Source organism: Juglans regia, chromosome 3, assembly GCF_001411555.2.
Source record: "Juglans regia cultivar Chandler chromosome 3, Walnut 2.0, whole genome shotgun sequence".
NCBI classification, from domain to species: Eukaryota; Viridiplantae; Streptophyta; class Magnoliopsida; order Fagales; family Juglandaceae; genus Juglans; species Juglans regia.
In genome coordinates this window covers 20,209,504-20,228,871 of record NC_049903.1, presented here as the reverse complement: position 1 = coordinate 20,228,871, position 19,368 = coordinate 20,209,504, and the positions used below count along the sequence as shown (strand labels likewise).

Genomic DNA, 19,368 nt, shown 5'->3' with positions numbered 1-19,368 from the left:
AGATGTTAGGATCCTCCAGGAGTTGGGGTGCATCTGAGCTGGGGCCTGGCCTAGGAAGTCCAAGGCGCCAAGGACCAAATGGCCATAAGGCAGCCTCAGACCATGTGAAAGCATACCAACATACAGGGCCACCTTCTCGGCATTACCCTCAAGATCGATTGCCACCTCACTAGGAGCTGAAACCTCCCAAGGTCATGGAATCTGGGATTCCGTATGAGCTGCATAATGTGTTGAGTGTTGCAAGGTCGACAACCGTGGAGTACCCATGTCCATCATAGGAGGGAGAGTCACGGTGAGAAGTGTGCTTGGAGGCCATCGAAAGCAGATCTAAGAAGCGGCAGCAAAAAATGAGTCGATGGGAAGGACGATGGAAAAAAGGGAAGTAGGAATTGGAAAAGGAATAGAGACAATTCCAAGAGCGAGAGGGGATAATAAATAGGGAGAGGCGATAGTTCAAAAGCCCAATAGGAAGACTGAGGGGACATGAGATCGCGACAGTTAGCGGATGCTCATGATTGAAATGTTCAATTATCTCCATATATCCCCAGCCTCTCTGCTTGTTTGCCTTCTATCTTCAGAAAATATTTCAAATTATCTTATATATGTTCACGGCAAGTTCCTCGTCCAGTTTGTTCTTAGCATATTTATCCGATCAAATAATTATATCAACCAATAGTTAACACGAGAGCGCGAGTCAACACACTTGCTTTCTAGGTCCATGGCCTTTCCACCTTCGAGTCAACATCTTTATGCTCATTTTTCTTTTGTTTTTATGTATCTTCCTAAACTGCAACTACATTCATTTTTGCTTTTATGCTCGAGTCTTTCTTGAAGCGCATATAGAGAAAACAACACCAACATAACTCACTTGAGGTGGCACGTCAGATAAATTTACAAATTGATGTGAATTGATGTGATGCATCAAATTGTAAAATTCTTTATACTAAAAATAGATCTGATGTATCATATCAAATCATATCAGTTTGTGAGATTATTTTATAGATTTAACACTTGGCTTACTTCAAATGCACTTCTCTTACTTCAAATGCTTGGCTGATTTCATTCAGAGTTCCTTGTGATGATTTTTATATGAAAAATGCTATATACTACCTCATTTTATTCCCATCTTATTTTGTTAATGTGGCATTAGTCATCAACCCTTAAATTTGTTACTTTTGATAAGTTAAAAAAGGAAATAGATCTGATGGTTGATGAATTAACATCACACCAGCACAGTGTAATAGGAGTGAAGTATATAGTATAACTATTTTTATTAAGGTCATAAGTATTGCAAGAACATCATTAAGAAATATGAGAATTGGGTGGTAAGAAACTGACAATCTTGCTATAGAATTTTAAAGAAACATTTTGAAATACAGCATATGTAAACCAATTATTACAGCCTTAATAGCCGGCACTGACAACTGGTTCCACCAAAATTCAAGGGCATCCTACTTAATGAAACACTCGGTGAGAAGATTAATGAAATGGCAAAATCAATCACATTCCTTTTTAGAAGGGCTTTACAGCTATTATCAAATGAAGATATATAGGATTTTCAGCAGGAATTACTTGTGAAATTGAAACTTTCAATTTGACCCATGGAGTCTCACCTACACCCCTTCGAATTCAACTTCTGTGTCTCTAACGAGGTAAACATGAAGTTCCCAGAAAGTATAGCTTCTTTGTCTGCACATCCAAATTCCACAACTTTGTCAAGCGAACAAACTAGGAAACGTATTAGTGAAAACATCCAATAGGTAACAAGTTGGTGCAATTTTCAAAGGGCATATACTCAAAAATCAGAAATACCAAGTGCATTGTAGGAAATAGAATATCATATGTTAAGGGGACGTGTGGGGCAGTGGGGACGTGTGGGCAGCCGATGGAGCTCTGGCTATCATCCACCCCACCCCTCTCCCCCATTATCTCTCTATCCTACTCTCTTTTCATCTCCCTTCTCTCCTTTTTTTCCTCCTCTTTTCCCTCTCACGTTTTTGCTGCTAGATCATTTGTCACCCTTCAGCCAAAGTCAGCCACTCATGCGCCTCCTGATGTGTCTCTTTTCCTTAGTAATGAAATTATTTTACTGAGGGAGAAAAAGTGTGCGTGTGTGTGAGTGTGTTGAAGAAAGGGAGTTTTTACAACCCATTACCAGGTCAAGCTGGTTTATTCTTTACTTACCATCCCCCAACAATTTTCATAACCCATAAAAAAAAATAAAAGTGGGTTGTTCAACTAGTTAGCTATCTTATCTGGTATCAAGCCATCTCCCGACAATTTTTTTCTCCCCCCTTCGTAATAAAGGGATTATTAAGAAGGGGGTGGGGTAGGAAGGTTATTCTACCTGTTTGTCTCATGAGTGAAATGTACCAATTGAGCTGACTCAACCATTCGAATATTTCCTGTACTTTAGTTCAATGTATTTTTTTTTTATATAAGATTAGTTCAATGTATTATATTTATCAAAATATAAATTAAAATCAACATATGATCAACAATTAATCCATTAGAGATTGAAAGAATATAAAGACTCAAAGAAGACAAAAGATAGTACCCTACCAGTTAAGGACAGGCAGCCAACTTCCCGGCGAGCATACCTCGCCATAGCCTGCAGATGTATTCAAATATTCAGTGGCTTGATGCCTTCAATAAAAGCATAAATGTTTTTATGCTTGAAACATTACAAAAAAAACAAAATAAAACATAAGCAATATAATAAGCAAAATAAAGATGAAAAGCGGCAAAACTTTATAGATCACATTTGATTGTGACAACTTTCTCAACCATATTATTTTTACACTGAGATTACATCTACAGGCCAAACAGAATATTCAACTGATGTGATAGGCATGACCACTCTATCAATGAGCTATTATTTTTTTTTTTATGCTGAAGAATCCGTTGTGCAAATGTGACATATCTTTTATCCCATTAAACTCCAGACCCGTGTAGCATGCCCCATCACACAGATCAGGTAAATCATCAACTTTTCACCGATGACATGTGACCCCTAGAAATTGTTTGCATCCAAGGATCCTAGGCCCTTACAACTTGAACCAACCCCTAGGTGTTCAAAGAACTAACTCTTCACCAGGATTTTCTCTGTGATCAGCAACCACCACATAACTTTTCACCAGTGTGGCATAGAAATAATACATGGGGTTGAAGCTCCAAAAAAATAGGCATTTTAACCAACTTAAACTTGGAGAATCACACAAGGGAATGGAAGTAAAAATGAGAACATGCCTGAGCTGTTCGAGATGCAGCATCATTTGGCTGTGATGAACCATCATCAGAAAATATATTCCTGCAACACATACAACACTAGTGCAACTGTTAAGGAGGACAAATATAACATTGAACGTCAGAAATGGTGTCCCTTCAACAGCAAATTAGCTTTCAATAGATATTGCACAGCTACTGAGATTGTATATTCTTCCAAGAAGTCTCCAATAACATAGTTTTTATATTCCAATATTGCGCAGCATATCAGTGGAAGCAATTATTAGCTAATACTTGCCAAAACAATTGCTTTTTCATTTTTGGTAAGTAGCAAATAATCCAATGTCATAAAAAGAAAATGCATGCATAGAAGGAGCACATTATACTCACATAGTGATCACTAATGACTTCTCAATTGTCTTCATCAGCTCTTTGAACAAGAAAATTGAACATAAAGCCACAAACCTTACCATACACCAAAGCAATGAAATTGACAAACAGTTTCTGTACCACATAGGGAAATGAGGCTGATATATGTAACTGGCATTAAGTCTCATGAGGGTTCTAAGATCCGTTTCTGGTTTGACAGTTGGTGTGTTGATTGAGCCCTCAATAGCACGTTTCCAATTATCTTTCGATTGGCATCTGATTGGTATGCTGCAGTTTCTGATTTGCTTTGTCGTTCTAATGGCTCAATCCAGCGGGAAATTTGTTTAACTAGAGCTGTACATGATTGGGAGATTGACGAAGTTTCAGCTTTTTACATTCTTTTATACTCTTTGAGGCTTGGTGGTAATGATGAGGACAGGATGTTGTGGAAGTCTAAGGGGGGTAAAAAGTTCTCTGTTCGTTCGTACTAAACTTTTGACTTCTCAGAATAGTCCACCTTTTCCTTGGAAGTGTATTTGGAGGTCTCACGTGCCTTCCAAAGTTGCTTTCTTCATTTGGACTGCCTCCCTTGGGAAAATCTTGACATTGGATAATTTAAGGAAGCGGGGTGTTATTGTTATGGATTAGTGCTACATGTGTAAAAAGAATGGGGAAACCGTGGATCATCTACTCTTGTATTGTGAGGTGGCAAGGGCTTTATGGGAGGGCCTTTTTTGTAGAACCGGCTTGGCTTGGGTGATGTCTTTGAGAGTGGTAGATCTTCTAGCATGCTGGAAAGGGCTTCATGGTTGCACTCAAGTGGATGCGGCTTGGAAGATGGTCCCTTTGTGTCTCATATGGTGCATTTGGATGGAAAGGAATAAGTGGTGTTTTAACAACAAGGAGCATACTTGGAGCAACTTTGGAACTTTTTTGTGCACTCTTTGCTGTTTTGATTTTCTGCTTTAGTGACTAACGAATCTTCCGTTCATGATTTTATGATGTCGCTTTTCGTTTCCTAGAATGTACTTAGGTGTTTTCTTTTGAATACTTCCTATGTACATGGGTTTCGCCTATACATTCGTCTCTAATAAAACTTCTTACGTATATAAAAAAAAAAAAAAGTCCTGTGAGTGAGAATCTTATTCTGACCTCCAAGTCACATATCCAAGATATTCATATAAACTTTTATTCAATAATTTTTTTTTTTTTTTTAATTTTGATGGGTGACTTTTTTCCAATCAATACCATAAACAGTTGACAGTTCACTATAACATCATCTGGCTTTATATATGAACATCAACTGGCTTTATATATATATATATATATGTATATATTTTATAAGAACATCAACTGGCTTTCTAAAAAGAAGCAATGTGGGTTGTAAGAAAGATCATGTTGCACGGTTTAGGGAGGAGGTTTTATGCTTAAGAAAGAGTAGCACCTCCCCCCATGGGTAGAAAGGGCATAAGGAACAAGAACAACAGGAAAGGAATACTAGAAAATCAAATCCATATTCAGCCATGGTAATCTGGATTATCTTTTTCTCCAGTTAAAAATATAAGTGGTAAGAAGACTAAATTGCTCAATAGCAGGAAGGCATAGAAGAACAAAAAATGCACAATATAATTTTTGGACAAAACAAACAGACGACCTTGCCCTAACAGTTGGGAAAGAAGCTAGGATTATTTGAAACTAAGTTAGAACTTATAAAAAAATATAGGTGCAGCAACATAGATTTTCTAAAGCTTTTGGAGAACTGAATATAAATGTTAAAAAAAGAAAAGAAAAAAGCAAGTCTTCAGTCCTTTTACTCCTAAATAGTTGGAGAAAAATCCAATCAACACTGCTAAAATATAAGCAATGGCAGACCAAGCTGGAGATTTAAGTCTAACCTCCAAATTACTTTTGGCAGCTCATCTGATCTAGCCTCTGGAAGGATTGCAGAATCATAGGCAACGATATTTCCATAGAATATTTTCTCCAAATCCTTCATCCATCTAATCAATAGTAAGTTAACCTGCCATTCAAAGGGTAAATAATCAGTAGGCACAAATAAAAAATGTAAAGCCTACTCAATAATTTTAGTACACTTATATTGTTATAGATAACTAAATAATAGTTCAATTATGATCAACCTATATATGCTCCCCTCGCCTCCAATGCCTCAAAAGCTTTCTACCCGTGCAACATCCAAACACAATTAGCCCCAAGAATAATGAATGAACTACAGCAGCACTCTCCCAAAAGAAAATCCATGCTGAATCACTGATATCATACCATGTTTTCATCTGTTAAACCTTAGATGCCAACAACTGTAGAGCATAGAGTTATCACCTAAGGAATGTTTTCATCTGTTAAACCTTAGATGCCAACAACTGTAGAGCATAGAGTTATCACCTAAGGAACAAATTCTTTCTAAACCATTCCTTAGGTTCTTTTTTTGATAGGTAAGAGTAAAATTTTATTAATAGAAAATAATTGGCATAGCCCAAGCACACAGGAAGTATACGCGGAATACACCTAACATACACTGGGCATTGGTAAGAGATACGAGCAAATTATGAAAACCATCCCCATTACAATCAATGACAGAAGCCCAAGTAAATAAAGTCCTGAAAAAAATCTCTTCAACTCGTCCAAAGAGCACTCCTGTTCTTCGAAACACATACCATTTCTCTCCATCCAAATGCATCACATAATACAAAGAGGAATCATTTTCTAAACAACAACAATATGAGCATTACCCCGAAGAACTTTCTAACACTAAAAATATCTACAACCCTTTCAGGCATTGCCCATGTCATGCTGGTCTGGTTGAAGATATCATCCTACAAAGACCTGGCTACCTCGCAATGTAACAAGAGATGATCCAATCCCCCATTTTTCTTATATTTCCTCCCATTTGGAATCCAAATCATCCTATCCTCCTCCCATTCCTTAGGTTCTTTTGAAAGCATACAAAGGTTGAACATGGATATTTATGACAATTTGATTTTTACCATGATCAGTTATCTGCGAAAACACTAAAGTACTTTCCAATTTTCAAAAGGAGATTTCTTATAAAAAAAAGGAGATTAAAACTGAAGATATAAGTATTTACACGTACCCCAGCCTTCGAAACTCTCAGCTCCACATCATGATTGTATATCTCATACAAGTGCTGCCCAAATTCAACACCTTCCTTTCCCTCTTCTTTCAGACGGCGTAAGCAAAGCCACATATGAAGTACAAGTAAAGAGAATGTTGTTTTGAATGTTTTCTCCAAGTTAAATACTGCGTGTTAAAGACAATAGTTAATGACAGAGATGTAATACCTTAGCAGACATTAATATTTGGTCAACATTCATCTAAAGCGTATGTCGAAAATACAAACTTCAACCACCAAACGATTTTGTGGAAGACCTTAAGTTGTCTTAATTTCCTAGATGACCTTATAAATCACTAAGTAGGGGTGTAAACTCAAACCGGAAAATTGGAAAACCGGTCCGGACCGGACCGAACCAGACCGATTTTACCGGTTTTTAAAATATAAAAACCGGCCCGTTCCGGGATTTTTTGGCCCGGACCAAACCAGACCGGACCGGTTGATTAAAAAAAATAAAAAATAATATTTTTATGTATAAGTTTTATACAAAATATTTTATATATATTAAATAGTAATATATATAAGTTTTATATATAATGTATAATTATAAATTTTTATGTGAAATTTTATATATAATATATATATTCATATATGAAATAGTTTCTTATTATAATTTATAAATTATTACATAAAATGTTAATACTAAATCACTAAAAGTTTATAACTAATACTAATATATAACTTATAACTATATCAATAGTCTAATATTAATACTATTATATAGTCTAATATATTAATAAAAGTATAAAACAGTTTTTTTTAAATCAATTTTTTCTTTTTTTATAAACAAATTTTTAATAACAAATTGTAAAATTTACATTTTAAAAAAACCGAAAAATCGGACCGGACCGGACCGGAAACCTGTAAAACCGGAAGTACTGGTTTAAGAGGGTAACCGGTGCGTAATCGGTTTTGAAAAATACAAAACCGGTACATACCGGTTCGGTCATAGATTTTATCCAAAACCGGACCGGACCGGACCGGTTACACCCCTATCACTAAGTTAAAGGTTTTCAAATTTAAGGACTTTGGTGATTCGGCCAAATGCAGTCAATTGTAAGGTACCGGAAAATTGCATTCTTGATAGAGCAAACATTAACATCTAGATAACATTCATCTAAAACGTACTGTAGAAGATACAAAACTCAACCACCAAACCAATTTGTGGCTTAAATTGTTTTAATTTCCTAGATGACCTTATAAACCACTGACTTTAAGGTTTTCTAATTTAATGACTTTGGCGATCTGGCCAAATGCAGTCAATTGTGTAGGCACTAGCAAAGTGCATTCTTGATAGCATCTTGAACAACTTTACCACTAATGAAAAAATTTGATAACACCCCCCCTCCCCCCTCTAAAGGAAAAACTGTTGCGAGGTAACCAGAAAAGCAGAAAAATTATAGGGAATTAGGAAAAACTCTATGATATTCATGAAAATAATGAGGGAATCACCTTCATAAATAAGAGGCTTATCAACTTGTGAAATGATTCGCCGGTATACCACATTTGCACCTCGAATAGACTTGCTTTGTTTACTATAAAACAGCATCAGCTTAAGAATAAAATGTTTAACGCCCTCATACTTTGGTTCTTCAGCTCTTAGGGGAGAGTCCGGGGCCAAAGCCAGTGAACAGGGCTTAGACCAAAACATTCTGTCTAAGTTCATCTGTTGAATAGTTGATGTGGCTTTCAATATCAAGCAAAGTGGGCAGAATGAAATTTATATATATAAAGCACGTGTAGTATTAGCACATGCTATTATATGACACTTGAAATAAAATGGCATTTTATGGAAAGACTTCAGTGCTCAAGAGCAAAGCTCCTGACACAATTACAAGATTATTAAGACACTGAAAGTAGCACACTATAGATTACAAAAGTAGATCTCAAAAATCCACGAGTTCCACAGCCAACATGGGTCGCCTAAAATCCATTATCGGAGCTCATCTTCCAAGACTAGGAAAGTAAAGTAAAACTTAAAAAGAATGACAAATAAAAAGAATGCACATGTAAATGAAGCCAAAACACAATCACAATAGAATAGATTCACTAGTAATGATCCAATTAAGGGATCTGTAAATGATTAAGCTGTATGTTATTAAATCCCTTTTCAAATAAAGTCGCAGGATTATAACTACAAATTAAATTCCAATCCCAGCAATATATTCACAGAACTACAAAATGGGTAGTTCTTATGTCATACCAGCGGTTCACTCGGGAGACTTCTGTCCATGGAATCAGCAGCAACCTTGGCATAGCTACGGCATGAAACAACATTGAAGTCCTTTCCAAATTTCAATTTGTTTTGCAAACCAACTCTCGAGAGATTAGTAATAGTTCTGCCCCATCTTGGCAACATTGTGTGTTTCCTTCAAAGACTCAAACAAGCATTGCTTCAAACACATAGAAATCAAAACTATATACAGAGAATTTGGAAGCACCCTTTAATTCCCGATAAAATGAGAGAAAACAACAGGTAAAATCGTCGTTACTTTTGTCTTCAATTTTCTAAGCAGCAAAATGGAAACTTGATGAAGATTAAGAAAACGAATTTAATGAAATGAACAGAAATACTTACCAGAATCAAAAGTAAGAGCTGACGACCTTCTCTGCTTATGATTGGATCGTTATCACTGATTTTCTGATTTTTTTTTTTTTCCTCTTTTTGTGCTATAGAAAATGGTAACTATCCTTAATAAGTCTTAAACCCTACCAACCCCATTATTGGTGGTAAAGTTGAATGAGATTTAGTCTTAATCATTAGTGAGCCTCTGTAAACTTATTTCGATACCTTATTAGTGGATTTTTTCTTTTGCTCTGTTTTTCACATGGGATTTAGTTTTAATCATTGTTTTAAATCTAGGATGTGAAATTCACATTTCCTTTTGTGGCATTTAACAATATCAATCTCTATTTTTTATGGTGGTATTAAATGGGCAGAGATTGCTTATATCCTAAAATTGATACCACAGACAGAAGAAACTACTCTTCAAATATATATTGTTTAATATTATTCCGTGTTACTGGGTTTGAATCTTTGTCTATGGTACTTTCATACTTTGTATTGTATTGTTCTGCTCTTGTATTCTATGCAGTCTTATCCTCGTTGATCCTTCTTTAGAGTCTAATGGGTATTCATGTCAATGATTTACAGCAACGACTTGAGTGAGAAGGCCATAAGGTATTTGGGAATTGGAAAGACTTGAGAGAGAAGGCCAAAAGGGATTCAGGAAGACGAGAAAGTTGCAAACCCTAAGCGTATGCAAAGGACTTCGAGACAGAGAGAGAAGCCAGATTTGAGAAGACGAGAAAGGGGCGGTTTTTTTCTTTTTAAAGGACCGGTTACGGATAACCGGGTCACATAACTGGATCCGTACCCGGATCCGGAATCTTCTTACCCGCCAGGAGGTTAACCACCTGGATGCATCCAGGTTTTCGGGTTCCGGACCGGACCGGGAAAAAAAGGGGTCCGGTTGCACACCCCTAAAGTACAATGTCACATACAAGAGGAACAGCTAGTTAGAGTTAGCCGAAACACATAGTATACCATGATTACAACACTATCCACGTTATGTTCAACACATAAAATAAAACTTATTATGTTCTAACGGCCATAAAAGAAGCACCTTATTTCACTATTTGGGAAAATGAATCTATACATCTATATTCAATAATAAATTACTTCCCTTCTATTCCCCCCCCCTCCCCGAGCAACCAGACACGGGCTAATCAAAAAATAAGAATCGAGCTTCATCTCGTAAGCACACCTGACGAGGTTCAACGAATTCATAACCAGGACAATGACAGATCTGGAGACATTAGCCCCAGAGATCCAGAAACGGGTCAGAACTCAAGAAACAAAACACAAAAATATATGCGATTATCCCTAGAATATGAAGAAACCAAGTCTTGGGTCCTTAAATTTTCTTAACTACATGCAGTATTCTCAGCAACCAAACAGAGAGGTAGAGAGAGATAGAGAGATAATTGAAACGAAGTGATGAGAAAGGAAATTGAGAGAGAAAGCACCTTGAACTTACAGCGCCGACGACTCTCTCGGGCACAAGCAGCTTTGATAGGGTTTCTTGGGTTTATATGAAAGGTCGGGAATCGGAATACAATTTTAGTGAAAACCCTAGCGCCCTTTTTCGGCTCTTTTTTATCGGTCAAGGCCGAGGAAGTATCGCGTCTGGTCTGAGTCTGAAAGAAAAGCTGCGATTTTGGAAGAAGCTTGTTGTTTACTTTTGATGGATCAGTTGGCAGTGGTAAAGTAATGATTATTCTTGTCAAAATCACGCAGTTCTTTGCGAAAATTTTCAATGATTCTGGGGTTTATCCAAACGGAGAAGTGAGAACTATGAGGTTGGCAGTCGTGATTCTGAAATGAGAAAAAAGGGGAAGAAGGGAAGAAGGGGAAGACGAAGAATAGAAGAAACGTCGTGGTTTCTATTTGGCCACGTGACGCGGTTTCCCGCGGTTCCCGTTACAAATAGACTGAATTTTGCAACACATCGGTGTGTTAATACACTAAAATTTATTATAATTTTAAAAAAAATTAAAATACCAATAATCTTTTAACATAATTAATTAATGTGAAAAGTTTCCACATCTACAGTGTGTCTAAAAGATAAGGCATATATTTAGATTTTCTTGATAAAATTTGTGAAATTTTCTTTTCTTTTCTTCCAATAGAGTAGAATAAATAATTAGATTAAGCAAATTGGTGCATTGACCTTTGTATCCCACTAATTATAAGGGGTTTAAAGAGTTGAATTATTATTTGGAAACATTGTAGGGGCAATAATTAGTGGGGCAGTACAGAGATCGATAGGAGAGCTAAATTATTTTTTGAAAGAATTAAGTGGTTAAAGACCTACAAGATTCGGGATTGACTTTTGCAAGAGAGAATCAAATTTGAAGGCCCGTTTGGATACAGAATTGTCTCATTTCATCTAATGTCAACTAATAATTTTATTACTATTCACAAATTATCTATTTATTCTCATTTCACTATCCAAACCGACCTCATGTAAAGATGAAGAAACAAGATATTTGTAATTCACACTATTGCTGTATAAAGCATCACATACATGTAATTCACGTTGCCTCAAAAAAGACACGTTCTCGTACCCTGAAGAGTAGTTGGGGGCAGTAACAAGAGATAATAGCCTGCTTTGTAGCCTTATAAATAGGATTTAGAGCGACCCAAGAGAGAAGCTAAGCAAGTTGTGCTGCCTCTAATCATAAAATCATGGACTGGACTCCTAGACCCTGTCTTCTTTATCTCCAACATGCTTTCTTATGTGGGTGAGTAGTTTCACACTCTCTTTCAAAAAAACGGAAGCATTTTTACGAACATCTAACAGTAGTCTAACTGGATTGTGATTGATCTGTTGGACTTGGAACCTTTACATCTGGTTATTTTTTGTGCATTTACGAGCCATAAAGATCTCTATATGTTGTTTCCCAGCTATCTTTTTCATATACATGAGGAGAGTGGTGAATAAAAACATGATGAATAAGATCTCCCGTTGTCCGGGAGGATAAGTTCAGTGACACCTATAAAATTCTAAAGCAGCTCTAATTGTAATCTTCGCAAGTTCTTTTTAAATATAAGTCAAGATGCAACTTCAGTTTTTTTTAGACCGTTACATAATTCATTCCATTTATCTGGACCTTGGAACTAGAACAAGAAATCAGGAAGTAGAGCTGGACTCAAAAATGGAACCCACCATGGCTTACCTGTCACCAGCATTGTTGGAGACCATCTTAGCACTGACTTTCTGGGCTGAAGCTCAAAACAAGAAACTGCCATGGCTTAACTGTCATCAGCATTGTCAGCGACATTCTGAAGTGTTGAACTTCAACAAAAATGAAGAAGACGTGAATATCACGAGGGATAGAACAATTTTTATCTTTTTTTATTTCTCCCTAAGGAAGATACAACAGAGAGAGGTCTTCTATTTGGGTTGATAAAAAAATGTATTTTATTCCTATGCACAAAAAGTGATTGTTCCCTTTCTCATGGATAAGGGTCATCAAAAACAGAGGACAACCCACATGAATAGAAAGCATGAAAGGAAAAGTTAACATGTAAAATGTCAAAAACCCAAAGATTCAAAGAATGAACAAAAACTTTTTAAAGAAAAATTTGCAACAATTAATAAAAGGAAACCTTTTTCCCTCAATTTTGCTTGCTTCCCAGGGAGTTCCATTGCATGCTTACTCATCTATCATATGATAGACAAGAAAACACCCACAGCCAGGCTTGCTGGTCCATTCAGAACATAAGTGAAATGGAAGAAGGAATAACTTAGTAAGACTACGAGAGATTCATGCCATCTTTTCATTTAGAAACTCTATTTCCAAGCTTGTTTTTCCAATCAGATCTCTTCAGCAGTTGAAAGCTGGGCTCTCGCAATATATTTCCTATTTCTACGTTTCTTGTTCATTTTCATTCACCCAAACTCAGCCTTTTTCTTCTATGTCAGCTCGAATAACTCTCTCTCTCTTTTCTCATCCGATAGCAGAGCCAATCTGGCGAACTTCTTGGGCCTAAACTAGTCCAAGTCTGTCAGTAATGTCCTTGAATGCAGGAACAAGGCCACGTCTAATGAAGCATCCTTCAACGAGCTTCATCGAGTTTGACTCAGGAAGAGATGTGGCATCTTTCAACTCAAGGTCCAAACAAAATGGTGAGTCCTTTAACCACATCCTAAGAGAGTGTGCCTTAGCTACTAGGAGCCCGCTTCTTGTTCTACAAGGCAGAAAAGGGGAACCCATCTCCCAAAGGCAAGCCTTCAGTGTGCTATTGAGTGAAACCATGTTATATTCTGCCGTCCCTGTTATCAGAACAACCGATTTTTGAGACTCTGGGTAACCCTGCAACGATGCATCCTGTCATAGTATTGAAAATCCTGTATCAGCAATGCTAGTGGTTCATGTAGCAGATCCCAGCAGTTAGGATTAAAGTTCTCCGTCAATTATGCAATATATTTTCGTCCATTGGATATTTTGAATATAATAAATATTACCGTACGTCCTCTGTCAAAAAAGGGGAAAAATCTGATACTTGAAATTCTTTGTAAAACTAGTCTTTGATAACATGAAAAGTAGGGTCTTGAAGCTCAAGATTTGACTTAATGACAGCAGCAGCAACAGCAAAAGCAACAGCAAAACAATGTCGATGCTGCTGGTGATAATACGTTACCCAAAAAAACAAAAAACACCTAGTAGTAATAATGACATTAGTGTAATAGTATCTTTATTAATAGACACAAAAATGGGTGTCTCTAGCTTGAATACTTCCTATGTATACAAGAAGTAATAGCCACAAAAATGTATTCTAAACTTTTGACATGGCAACCCAAAGAGGGTCCTAAATTTAACAGAAATCAAGAGGAGATCTTACCTGCATATGGTCAAGCCATAAAGTAAGACCAACAAGAACCGAACCAGCAGACAACTTTCTAAAATCAGCACCCCAGTCCTTGTCAGCTACTCTGCATTCAATGAACTACAAGATATAAGCAATCCTAATACTTAATAAAAAAAATAAGCAATCCTAATGGAAACAAATATACATGGGCATGCCCATATAAAAGTAACCCAATGTACTTAGCACGAAATAATTTTCACTTCACTACAAAGAGGTATGACTCTTTCAGATAACAAACATTTTAATTCACTTCCACAAATTTTTCTTGGTTACTTCCAAGCCACTCAAGCATTAATTTGCATAAACATTTCTAAACAAGCTAAACAAATTAGATGAATAGATACTAAAGAACCCCATTTGCTAGCGCCCACCTGAATACATTGTGGCAATAAATGTTCCTCTTGATCGCCAGTTGGAAAACCCACGAAGCAGTAGCCCGAAGTTAAAATGCCCACAACAGATCCTCCAAAGCGTTGACAAAATTAAAGGCAGCATTGTCTCCCATGGGTTCTAGTTTCTCAAGACAATTGTCTACCTCTGAAACTAGTGACTCAGATTTTTCTGTCAGAAGCCTACAAAACAATATTCACTTAGATATAGATACGCACAAAATGTATAGAAGAGAACAAAAATTCCGTTGTTGACACCTTGCCTTCATCCAAACATTTGACAAACTAATGATTACCTGATGGGAAGATCAAACCCAGAATCCCGCAGTGCATTTAAGAGGACAAGGACTTCACTTGAGAGCTCACACAAACTTGCAGCCCTAATAAAGCATGTCCATATTCTATGATCTGGCTCCACGCCGGCTTCCTTCATCTCCATGAGCTTTTGGATTCCAGCATTATAATCTCCATTCTTGACATAAGCATCAATAACTGAACTATATGGCAACGTATCAAGACTTAAGCCCGTTGCTTTCAAATTGTCAAGCACTTTTTCAGCTTCATGAGGCTGTCCAGAGCTGCCATAAGAAACCATGAGGAGGTGCATTGTCGCGATGGTGGGTTCTACTCCTGCCTCTTTCATTATGCCCAATAGCTTTTCCGCTTTGGAATGTTTTCCAGAATTTCTATACATTTTCATCATTATATGATAAAATGAGCGGTCCAATTTACATCCATTTGACCTCAGCTCTTCGAAAAGTTCCTCTGCTTGTTCCAGCTGCTGCTACTTGCCAAATGCTGCAATCATGCTTTTGTAGGTGTCAAACTTTGGTTGTTCCAGACCCACCCTTCTCATTTCATGCATCAGTGACAAACCTTCTTCTGGTCTACGATCCCTGCAGTACATTATAATCAAAGTATTGAAAGTATCATCATCTGGACTAATTCCAGCCTCTTTAATTTGCTGGTACACTTGAACTGTCTTCTTGAAATCCTCAATTCCTGCATATAACTTAAGTATAGAATTCCATATTAAAAGATCAGGTTTAAACTGCCTCTTCCATCTCTTCGACCATGGCTTCGACATCCCTTACTCGTTTTCCCTTGCAAAACAACCCAATCATAATCCTATAAAGATGCATGGTTGGAAAATAACCAGTAGCCTTCATTCCATGGTATATTTTCTTCACCTCAAATATGTCTCCAGCTTGAGTGAATGATTCAAGCATCAAAAGAATAGAACTTTTACTTATCTTAAAACCCATATCTTGCAACTCCTCAATTGCCACATAAAGCTCGGTCAATCTCCCATCAACAATTAAAGCTTGCAATAGACCATTTATGGAATCTACAGTTGGGGAAGGGCCATCTCTCATCATTGTATTAAAAATAGCCCTGGCTCGCTAATAGCAACCACTTGCAGCATAAGCTTGTATTAGTAAGTTATTGGAAGATTTTCCTTTAAAAAGATAGTACATTTGAAGTAAATGTTGGTTTATAGCTTTGGGATGCATTATCGAGTTTAGTAATGATAGTTTGAGTTTAATCTTTGTAAGTTAGGTTTTCTAATGGCTTAAATGACGAGTACAAGCTTTTGATGAACTTGAAAATGAAGTAAATTTATTTTCGGGTTAAATGATTACAAGTACGAAACTAGGCTTAAATGCACTTAGTGATATGTTTATGATCAAAAAATCTGGATTTGGTGTTTTCTTGGATTTACAACGTGATGAATCATATTCTAAGGTCAGAAATGGATTTAGAATAGAAAATACACGTAGTTTATGAAGTTTGGTGAATTGTGGGGCCAAAATGCAATTATTGAAAATTTAGTGATGAAAATACAATTTTTGAAAGTTAAAGGACTATTTTGCTGATTTTGGAAGTTCCTAAAGTTATTGATAATATTCTCATGCTTAATTAAGAAGTCACTAATCTGGGTATACACTTATTTTAGCATTTAAAAATTTCAGTGTTTAAGCTAAGGATAGTCTGTAGGTTACTTCTAACTTACTAATGGTTTATGATAGCATGATTGATGATAAAGGTTGGACTATGATTAATGATTATGCTCTAAGTTTCATTGATATCTGATTTTTTTTTAGATGTTGGGGAACCTCTCCAAGGCAGGACCTTTCAGACTCACTCATGCAGAGTAAATCTCAGTCCCATACACCGCACGCTTAGAAGTTACCCTATAAGAAACTGATTAAATCGCTGGCTTTTCACCAGGGGGTATAGCCCCAAATGATTGTTTGCACTCATGAGGTGTTGAACCTTGGATCTTGAAGAGAGTGAGACCCCAAGACCAATGTCTTCACCACTTGAGCCCCAAAGAATATTCATGTCATGATATTCTGTCATCTCTTATGAAGTATATGTACATGTCATAAAGCATGAGTCAAGCATAAAAAATATTTTATCACGAACTCAATGCTAGGATGAGAGATTATTCTAGTGAAACTCCTCTATCCACTATAAAGTAAGTAACAATGGAGTGGAATCTGCTGGGTTGATGAATAACAGTCAACGAGTTTTGACTGAGATCAAAAGATTTTCTGAGCGAAGTCTTGATGAGAGCACCTAATGTTGATGGGTGCGATATGAATAAATACTATTGTAATAGTTAATTCGAACTACCTGAATATCTTTGTATGACATATTCATAGCTAGTCAAATGGTTAATTCGAACTACTTGAATACCTCTATATGATGTATTCAGAACTGGTCAAAGGGCCTGTGATGTGGTGCTGTAACCAGAAGGTGCACATGGTCTATCGGGAATCGTGATGTATTCACCCTCTGTAAAAACAAGAATGAATGAAGATGCTTTATGAAATCAAACATGTCATGCAAGTATAAGATTCTTATGATGAAGATGTTTTATGAAAGCAAGCATAACATGAAAGTATGAAGCTCTGATGATTTTTTTTAATGTCACTTATGGATTCTATAAATATGTAATTATCATTTCTATGATCGGTTTTAAGCAGTGTATTTCACCTCACTTTGTACTTTGACATTTCTTAAGATAATAAAATCCTTTACAACTCCGTGGACATAGGCACATTGCCAAACCACTTACATTTTTGTGTCATGTGATTGATTTCTTATTTTACTTTACTTTTATTGCATCATTGTTACAACACTTTGTGCGCTGCAGAGTCTACAACTGCGGGCTCTATCATGGTTTGCAGTGCTTCGTGCACAACAGAGGGCCGCCCTTCCACATCCAAGGCACTGTCCAATAGTTTCAACCAACAGCATTAGAACATGCCGCTTTGTATGATAGATATTGTGGCTAAGGCTTGGTGCACTGCTTTGCGCGCAACAGAAGTCAACACATCGACCAGCTAAGCACGCCCCACCGACTAAGTGTGCAGCTCTAGCACTCTGCGTGCATGTAATACCCAAACCTTACTACGTAGGTCTTGCGTCATCTATTAAAATATTTTTAAGCTAAATATTTTGAAATAAAGACTTTTATTATTTATTATATTATTTTAAGATGGGTGTGCTTTTATTTTTAAATGGGTCATTAAATAATTCATGAGTATGATTTTTATGATCTTACAATATTTCTTTCAAATCCTTTAATTTTATTTACTCAAGAAATGACCCAAACTCTTTTTGACCTCCAACATTTGATCTCCACCATTCATTCCCTAGCTTATGGGATAAGTTTGATTTTATATTCACTAACTTTTTCTTCTCCCTTACCCGTAGCTTCCCCATAAGCCAAGTGAATCCATTTCCTTCTCCTACACGTTGGCTTCCTCAACAAGCCTTTGGACTTTTCTTCCTTCTCTTACCCACCGGTTCCAAGGGACAAGAAAAACAAATCCTCTTCTTCTCTTACACCCATCGACAGCTTCCAGAGCAAGTGAGTAACCTCCTCTCCTCATTCCCTACATCGTCGGCTTTAAAGCAAACAAAAGAGAAAAGATTTCTCAAGTGTTCACCTCTCGGTTTCCCTCTAGTCCGTGCGTCCTCTCTCATTCCTTCAAGCCAGTCTCTCTCATTTCGTAAACCTGGGATCGCCATCGAAAATCCTCAAGGAAACCAACCCCGTAAGTGAATTCTATGGCTCAAATCTTTGGGTTAGAACCTTAGATTTATGAGTTTAGCCTAGGGTTTGTTTTAAGAAATTTTCTGGTTGTAGTCCAGCTTTGAGATTTCGGATTTTTCTCTTCCTCTTCTGGTTGCTGTGTTTCAGTGGCTTGAAAAATGGATCAAATCAGGTGATGCTCTTTCTCTAAGATTTCTTACGATTGAGATTATTGCTAAGCAAATTTGTGTCCTGTATTTGGAGGTTTTCGGATTTTTGTGTTAGCCGAGTATCATGTGGTAGCCTCTAGACAAATTTCTCATTTTGTTTCTTCTATTAGCTGCTCTAGTGGGTAGTAATCAAGAGCCCTGTTTTCTGGTCAAAACCGAGTGTTTTGAGATGGTTTTGCCGTGCATTCTGCTACCCTTCGAAAATAATATATTTCTTGTTTAACTTGGTTAGCCTCAAGTGTTGATTAATTGGTTTGTTGATATATATATATATATATATATATATATGTATGTATGTGGACCAAGAAGCCGTGTGTTTCTTATCATTGAGATGACATATTTTTTGGTTTAAGCTTGTTAGTAACAAGTGATGATTTTTATCCATTTTGTATATATGTATATGAAGGAGCTGTGGGGCATACTCTGTTTTGGTGTATGTGTTTCAGCCGTATGTGTTTATGTCTTGTGCTGGTGTGTGTTCCAGCCATGTGTTCCAAGGCAGATTTTGTGGTTCCTTCTTG

The 19,368-nt window shown here is 36.8% G+C and overlaps 1 protein-coding gene and 1 pseudogene across 1 annotated transcript; both read right to left on the bottom strand.

Moving 5' to 3' along the window:
* Positions 1-1,323: 1,323 nt before the first annotated feature.
* Positions 1,324-11,208, bottom strand: LOC109007946 (ubiquinol-cytochrome-c reductase complex assembly factor 1). The gene is made up of 8 exons (XM_018987857.2): positions 10,772-11,208; positions 8,946-9,111; positions 8,195-8,408; positions 6,704-6,870; positions 5,490-5,614; positions 3,250-3,310; positions 2,563-2,611; positions 1,324-1,689 (listed from the first exon to the last, which is right to left on the bottom strand). Exons 2-8 carry the CDS (start codon positions 9,099-9,101, stop codon positions 1,610-1,612), a joined length of 852 nt encoding a protein of 283 aa, XP_018843402.1. The 5' UTR covers positions 9,102-9,111; positions 10,772-11,208; the 3' UTR covers positions 1,324-1,609.
* A 2,016-nt stretch (positions 11,209-13,224) lies between these two features.
* LOC109007944 lies at positions 13,225-16,083 on the bottom strand (annotated as a pseudogene).
* Positions 16,084-19,368: the final 3,285 nt, after the last annotated feature.